Here is an 8,059-nt window from a genome sequence, read left to right as displayed (position 1 = left end):
GAAGGAAGGAAGGAAGGAAGGAAGAAAATGAAAACTTTAATTACACCGAATTAGTTTCTTAAAGCAATAAACTGTGGTGAGGTGATAGTTTACTACACAAGCTCAGAACAATGAGGATGGCAAAAACAAGTTGCAAGAAGTGATCCATTTATGTTTCAGGAAATGAAAATATTCAGAACTGGTAATTCCTTGTTTAAAAAAAAATTTAGTTTTAAGAATTTAATTAACAAATGTATATTTAATGGTAAAGGCACAGTTATCAAAAGGGAAATGGACTTATTAAGAATAAAGAGAGATACATATGGAATTCTTTCTATATCACCTGATTCTCCATATCCCCACTATAATCTTTATCTAAAGTTGGACAATCCATGTCCATGTGTTGGGAACACTTAGAATTCAGCTCAATAGGACCACACTTAACTCTAACTCAAGTTAAGTGCAAGGTTAGAACTAAAGCTAAGAACAAGACAGGGATAAGAACAAAAATAAGTAGAGAAAGGAGAAAAAGAAGTGCAACCACTATAAAGGATAGGAAAAAGCCATTTCACCTGATCATGCAAAAAATGAGAAAATGAGTTCATGCATTAGTTAAAAACCAAACCAATAAATCAAATAGATTAACTATTTTCTACTCTATTTTTGTACTTAGAAAGAACATAGTACTCAGAATGAACATAAATATCACACAGGGTAAAAATAATCTTATCACTAGATTGTAGGATACTTGAAGGCCTGGAATGATCTTATGATTATGATAGTTCAGCATCTAACAAAATGCTAGGCATAAAGAGTGTATCAGTTTACATTTATTTACTAGGTTTAGATAAAAAGAGCCCAGAACTTGATACTTCAGAATCCTCAACCAACAACCAGTTTAGCAGTTTCCTTAGATGTCCAGTTGAACCTAGTAGATTTTAGTTTCACAAAATACTCCAATAAATCAGTAAGTTTACTTTTCACTTTTGTTTCAACAACCTTGAATTTAGGGAAAATAACATTCTTAATGATTTAATTATGAACACTGTCCATTTACCAAGTATTTTAAAATTCATTTACTTTTTAGAGAATAAAGGTAGGGCAGCTTTATATGTCCAATTTTATATATACAAGGGCCCTATATATGTTTTTATATTATTTGTGTTATATTTTTTAAATGTCTTTAATAATAATTACATAATTCATGGATTTCCAACTAAAATCCAGGTGCTATATAAGGTATCTGAACACATTACTTCATTTACTCCTAAAGTGTATACAGTGTGTAGTTGTATAAAAAAGATGAAAAAATATACATCTTCAAATATACACTATATGAAAAGTATCCCTGAAGGTTAAATGATTGTCCACTGAAAATGAAGGGCATATTTAAAAAAAAAATGTCACCTATGAAAATATCAAGGTGATTTAAATAAGTATTTGAAGAGGTAATTTACCTAAAAATAAAAAACATGAATATGTCATTTTGAGAACGTGTCAGCCTTTTAAAAAGACCTTGATACTACCAGAGATTCGTAGCCTTTAAAAGTGCTTATTGAACAGAGTAACATTTAAAAGCAACTAATTTCACTGTATTTTTTCTTACACACAAGTTACTACGTGCATATTGTTGCCACTTCTTTATGTGAGCTATTATTACCAACTCACTTAGGTAAAGGGTCCAGTAATTTACTCAACTATCTTTTTATCACAATTTAAGCTGGCCAGCCCAAACACATTTTATTATGCTTCTTTCATGTGAAACCCACAACTAATGAAGATCTATTGTTAACTTATGAAGTAAATAGTATCATGGCATAAAAACTATTTAACTAATGAACCGTACGTAAAATGAATTTCTATGACACGCCAAACCTGGAATGTAGAGCTAGTAGCAACAGAGTTGTTTTGACTGTGCTAATTGTAATTTTGGATGTTTTATAGCCACTAAGGAAAACTTTATTTCCTGTCTTTCACCTGGATGATGGTGATTCCTTGTAACCACAATTGGGGCCAGTGCCATCTACTGTTTACCATAACCAATAAAACCTTGACAAGGGTATGTCACGGAAAGATCCTATATCAATAAAAAATTAGATGTTTTCTACTTAACTATTGTTCAATAAGAAGAGAGGAGAGTGAAGAGGGTCAGTACAGAGGTTGACTTAAACTTTATATGTCTTTTTATTTTTTTTAAGTTTATTTTGAGAGAAAGAGAGAGAGAGAGAAAGTGTGAGTAGAGCAAGGGCAGAGAGAGGGAGAGAGAGAGAACCCAATCAGGCTCCATGCAGTCAGCACAGAGCCCCATGCAGGGCTTGATCAATAAACACAAGATAATGACCTGAGCCAAAACTAAAAATCAGAGTCTTAACTTAACCAACTGAGCCACCCAGATGCCCCTAAACTTGTATTTCTATTTCATTCAAGTGGTACATGAACTGAAATAAAAAGAAAGAAACTTTTGAATATGATACTATGACAACAAATAATTTAACTATCATAATTAACTATATAGTGCTCTGTAGTTTACAGAGAATTTTAACTAATTTAATCCTCCTAATAGTCTAATGGAGAGAGCAAGACAAGTACTAGTTCTAGTTTACAGCTGAATGAAGTTCTGAGAACTTAAGTGATTTGCTTATGATCACTCAGAGGTAGACTGAGAACTGACTCCACATCTAGTGTTCTTTCCACTTTTATGAGTGTTGCTCAATGATCTTACTAGTTCAAAAGTATTAAGAAGAGCAGTTTCAATGGGGAAAAAGTGTGCTATAGACAGAAAACAAATACCAATCACAAAAAACTTAAAAGTTTAATTTTTATTTTTTAATCTATTATTTCAGTAACTTTAAAAATGGTGCCATATATTGTTGAACATTAAAAACAAAATAAACATGGGCACCTGGGTGGCTCAGTCGGTTAAGCGTCTGACTTCAGCTCAGGTCATGATCTCACAGTTTGTGGGTTTGAGCCCCACATCGGACTCTGTGCTGACAATTAGCTCAGAGCCTGGAGCCTGCTTCAGATTCTGTATCTCCCTCTCTCTCTCTCTCTCTCTTTCTTTCTGACCCTCCCCTGTTTGCACTGTCTCTCTCTCTCAAAAATAAATTAAAAACATTAAAAAATTTAAAAAACAACAAACACAAAGCTCTAGTCAAAAATCATCACTCTAAAAAAATTAAGATACATGCTTAGGAAAATATGTATTGCCAAATATACATTACATCCCTTTTATCAAAACCTACATTTCAGTGGTAGAAAGGTAAAAGTAACCTTTACTGCTCTATTTTCAGAAGAGAGAACTGTAAAACACAAAATATTTTTCATCCAAGTGAACTATACGTGAGCCTAGTGGCATAATCTTCACTGTTTTTAAATAAACTAAAAGACTAGCAATATTTACCTGAGGAGCAATACGATTAACAATATGTGAGATTTCATCACTATCTGTCGTGTAAATCTGTTTTCTTCTTCCTTTACCTAAAGAGACAAGACATTTCTATAACTTGTAAACAAAAAACCTAATTTTTAAAAATAGCAGTTAATCTTAGAAAATAATTTTAATTAGTATGGCTACAATCATTATGCACTGACATCACAAGCATATCATATCACGAAGATTCTCAAAAAAACTTCTGTTGTATAAAAGTTCCTGCTACTACCCAATTGAAATTCTATAGTTAAATCCTAATCATTTATCAAATATTTACCCAGATAAAAATGTTAATTAATAATAAATTACCTAACTGTTTTGTCATTGGAGAATTCTGATCCCAAAAGATATCATTCTGTCCATCTGGATCATTTGGAGAACTGAAGGTAGATGACAAATCCATTTTCAGCACTCTCTTTGGTGTTTCATACCTTTCTAAGTAAAATAAGATTTTAAAAAATTGTTGCATTGCAAAGCATTACTTTACTTCATACTACCCCAACGTCAGATAGCCCTTAGATTACTTTTTATGGTCCAGTTATAGAATTTTATCCCAGAGATGGTATTACTGTAGCCACAATTTAAATATTTCACATAAAAAGTCCTTATAATACCTGATAAATTTGACATTGCAAATAGCAAGTATTTTAAGATAGTCTAGTAGCTTTTTAAATGTATAATAGTGTATAATCTAGTCACTCCATTCATTACCAGTGAAACTTGGAGGTTTGGGGAACCACCTGTAATTTACAGATATATTTCAAAAACCAAGACTCCCAGCAGAAACTGTTTAGCCCTCTTTCATCAACTCTATCCGACTTATACTAATTACTTTAAAAAGCTTTAGTGACCATTTCTTGGTTAGTTTGTCTAGTTTCACTTTTAAATTTCTACAAAGGAATGTTTTTGCTCTTTCCAAAGATGTTTTTCCAAAAATGTTCTTGCTTTATGGGAGTAAACTAAAGACAACGTAACAAAATCCGACTTTTAAGAACACACTGTTAAGAGATTTTGTGTGAATTGCAGGGCCTACTAGGATTTATTAGAAATCTTTAAAATATGGACCACCAAGAAGTGACCAGAATGAAATATTCGGGGGCTCTTAGTTTCCTACTTTGAGGGACAGCATACACCGGAACTTCCGGTTTATTCATAACGAGGTGAACATCAACAAAGCTTTAGGATAGAGATAGATACTGCTTTTCTTCCGACCCCTTCACTAAAGCCAGTCAGGGCAAAAAGTCTGAAGTGCGGAGGAGGGGATGGACGGAGAGCATTCCCTGGGAGTAGGGTGAAGACAAGTCTATCAGGTAGCTCTCCTCACTCTGCTACTGCTGATGACTGGAGGAGCAGCCTCGATACAGCTGCCCTTCCTCAAACAGGTAAATCGCAAGCCCTATTCCTGTAGCAGCGGCGACAGACCGAACGGGGCAAGAGCTCAAACTCGGGGGTAGTGGCGTCATGTTCCTTTCGGATTCAAGAAGGGAGAAGCCCAAAGACAGAAAACACTTCAGACTCCACCCCCACCCGCACCCCAGGTTTCTCCAAGGCAAGCGGGCTGTGGGGCTGCAGCGCGCAAGCCCGGAGAGGCCGCGTTCCCGACGTCTCACCCTCAGGGTTACTTTTACTGCACCAAGCGGCTGCCGGAGGCTGCTCTTGTTGTGGCCCGGCCCGGGGAGACCGCTCTCCGGGCCCGCGGAGCCCTGAGCCGCGGGCCGACCTCAGCCGCCTCTTCCCCGGCTCGACCACCGAGCTGCATTCCTCAGCCGCCGCCGCTTTGCGCGGCGTGTTCTTCAGGCCAGGGCTGTCCCCATGTTTCCTTCGCCGACTCATTGCCTATAACCCCCCTCCGCGAGCCGTTCCTCCTTTCACATTTTGCAACAGGAGTAGTAAAGCAGCGGAACTACAAACGGGACTCCGCGCCAACGGCTGCCGCCATTTTGGCCGATGGGGCGCTCGTAAGAGGAGTCCGCTGATTGGCTATCCGGGAAAGGGGCGGAGCGGTCAGGGTGCCCGGGGCGCGCGCTTCCGCAGCCGGCCTCCAAGCCCGCCGGTCTCTGCTCAGACTCGTCCAGAGTGGAAGTGATTGTAAGGGGTAGTGCTCTGGTCGCAGTGGCTGTGTGAGAGCGTGTGAGGTATGGAGCGGAACTGGAATCTACTGGCATCTCTTTACTGAACTTACAACTGGAATTACACATTACTCAGATTTAGATTACTGTGGGTTTTATTATTTTAAAAAGGAGATAATAGCTCTAGATTAGGAAGAAAAAATTCAGCTATTTTTTCATAGGTGATGTGTGCTTAGAAAAATCCAAAAGCTGTAGGAAAAATTAAATTTGTAAATTAACGGAATTGCAGACACAAAGTAAATATTCAGGTATCAGTTATGTATGAATATATTGAGAACAAGCATAACATTGATTTTTAAAGAACTATGATCTCTAATAGCATACAAAATATCAAATAACTATAAATAAATTTGACCAAAATTGCAACAGCCCTACAGAGAATTATGAAATCTTTTTGAAAGAAACTGATGGCCTAACTACAATTGACCCTTGAGTATGACAAGTGTTAGGGGTGCTGGCCCCTGCCCAGTTGAAAATTCACTGTGATTTTTGATTCCTACTTAACTAGTAGTATCCTGCTGTTGGACTAGAAGCCTTCAAATAACATGAAGCTGATTAATGTATCATGTACTGTATTACAATAAAGTAAGGTATAGAAAGAAAGTGTCATTAAGAAAATGATATGGAAAATACGTGATAGTACTGTGCTGTCTTTATTTAAAAAAAAAAAAAAAACTACGAGTGGACCTGCACAGTTCAAGCCCATGTTGTTCAAAGGTCAACTATGAATGAGGATTACTCTGTATTCATGGGTTACGAGACTCGATATTGTTACCTTTATGTCAGTTCATCCCAAATTGACTTTGCAAATCCATCAAAATCGCAGTAGGTGTATGTGTGTAGGTTTGTGGGTATGGGTGTGTTTGAGTGTGTAATATGACAAGTTTGTTTTAAAATGTATGGAAATGCAAAGTACTAAAAATACCAAGAAACTTAAAAAAAATCCAAGAAATTCTTGAAGGTCTCTTGAAGATGAATAAAGTTAGATGTATACCCTGTATCAAGACCTATAAAATTACGTTAATTAAGACACTGTGACAATTGTGAAAGGAGAGGCAAACATGAAAGAAACTGGACAGATGGCTCAGAAACAGACCTTTACATAAATGGACCCTAGATTTAAGACAAAGATGGCACTTCTAAGCAGTGGGATTAGGACTTTTTGATAGTAAATAGTGCTTGGGTGATTTGATATTCACTTGCAGGGAAAAGAAAGAAACTTAACCTCTGCCTCAAATTTACTTCAAATCAAATTGTGTGCAAGGTGATTATATATTTAGTTGTGAAAGATAATATAATTAGCATTCTAGGAGATGATATAAGTTGTCTTAATGACAGGAATGATTTTTAAATGGAAGAAAAATGTCACCAATTATAAAGAAAATAAGTATAATTTTGATTACATTAATTGATAACTGGAGAACTTAAGTCTATCCAAAGACAACATTAGGGAATGAAAAGCAAGGCACAGATTGGAAGATATTTACCAGATGACAAATCAGAGCCCATATATAAAATATATGAAGAAATGATATAAATCACTAAGAAAATGATTGACCACCAATAAGAAAACAGGTCAGATACTTTAGCGTGCTCTCCCAAAGAAAATTTCAGTGATTGGCAAACTTTTATAAAGGTGCTCAACCTCATTTGTAATGAGGAAAAGGAAAAATTAAAGCCCTAATATGATATTCTTCAACACCCATCAGAATGGCTAAAATTAAGAAGGCTGACAATAGTGGTATCAAGGAAGGGAACCAGAGATGAGACCCCAGCACTACACTTTAATTGCAGCCGGTGCAGGACCCAGAGCCTGTGGACTCAACCAGTGGCAACAGTCGCATACTGCTGTTGAGAGTAGTTTGACAACTTTAGAAAACAGTTTTTGGTCTAGCAATCCCACTCCTAGAAATATAGCCAATGGAAATGCATGGACTATGCATCAAGATACATTTTAGAAAAATGTTTTTAACAGTAAAATTCAAAATTGCTCCAAACTGGAAGCCAGCCAAATGCCCTTCAGAAGTACAGTGGGTAACTATGATTGAGCTATATTTACTCAAAATGCTGCACAGCAACTCAAAAGAAGAATTATGACTCCTTGCAACAATGTGGAAAATCTCATAAAGTTGAGCAAAAAAGGCCAGACTCCCAGGCTCTTCCTTCCCAAGAATACTATATAATTCCATTTACACAAATATAAATAGGCAAGGTATTGTATAGGTATGTAAGTCTATGTGTTAAAATTATAAAGAACAATCGAGGAAGTGATTACCATGAAAATCAGGATAATGGTTACTTTGGAAGAGAATGGACAAGGATCAGAAAAGAATGGGGGTGTGGATGATCTGGTGTGTTGGCTTTGTTGTCTTGTTCTATTTGTGATTTTATAATTCATTGAGGTGAATATGTTGTTTTGTGTACTTTTGTGTGTATATATTATCAATAAAAATATTTTAAAAACTTAATGTAAGGCAAAAATCTTTGTTTCCACTGAGGAACTGAAATGTATTTCTTC

The 8,059-nt window shown here is 36.2% G+C and overlaps 1 protein-coding gene across 1 annotated transcript in view; it reads right to left on the bottom strand.

The window, feature by feature from the left end:
• ETAA1 (ETAA1 activator of ATR kinase) overlaps positions 1 to 5,356 on the bottom strand; it is a 13,333-nt gene extending 7,977 nt beyond the window's left edge. The window contains exons 1-5 of the mRNA XM_029938516.1: positions 5,023 to 5,356; positions 3,722 to 3,847; positions 3,383 to 3,459; positions 431 to 551; positions 45 to 57 (exon numbers count right to left, since the gene is read on the bottom strand). Of these exons, the coding sequence (XP_029794376.1) occupies positions 45 to 57; positions 431 to 551; positions 3,383 to 3,459; positions 3,722 to 3,847; positions 5,023 to 5,245 (560 nt within the window). The 5' untranslated portion in view covers positions 5,246 to 5,356. The remainder of the gene's footprint in view (positions 1 to 44; positions 58 to 430; positions 552 to 3,382; positions 3,460 to 3,721; positions 3,848 to 5,022) is intronic.
• Between the last annotated feature and the right edge of the window lie 2,703 nt (positions 5,357 to 8,059).

Source organism: Suricata suricatta, chromosome 4 (genome assembly GCF_006229205.1).
Source record: "Suricata suricatta isolate VVHF042 chromosome 4, meerkat_22Aug2017_6uvM2_HiC, whole genome shotgun sequence".
Lineage (NCBI taxonomy): Eukaryota > Metazoa > Chordata > Mammalia > Carnivora > Herpestidae > Suricata > Suricata suricatta.
This window is presented reverse-complemented; position numbering and strand designations above follow the sequence as displayed.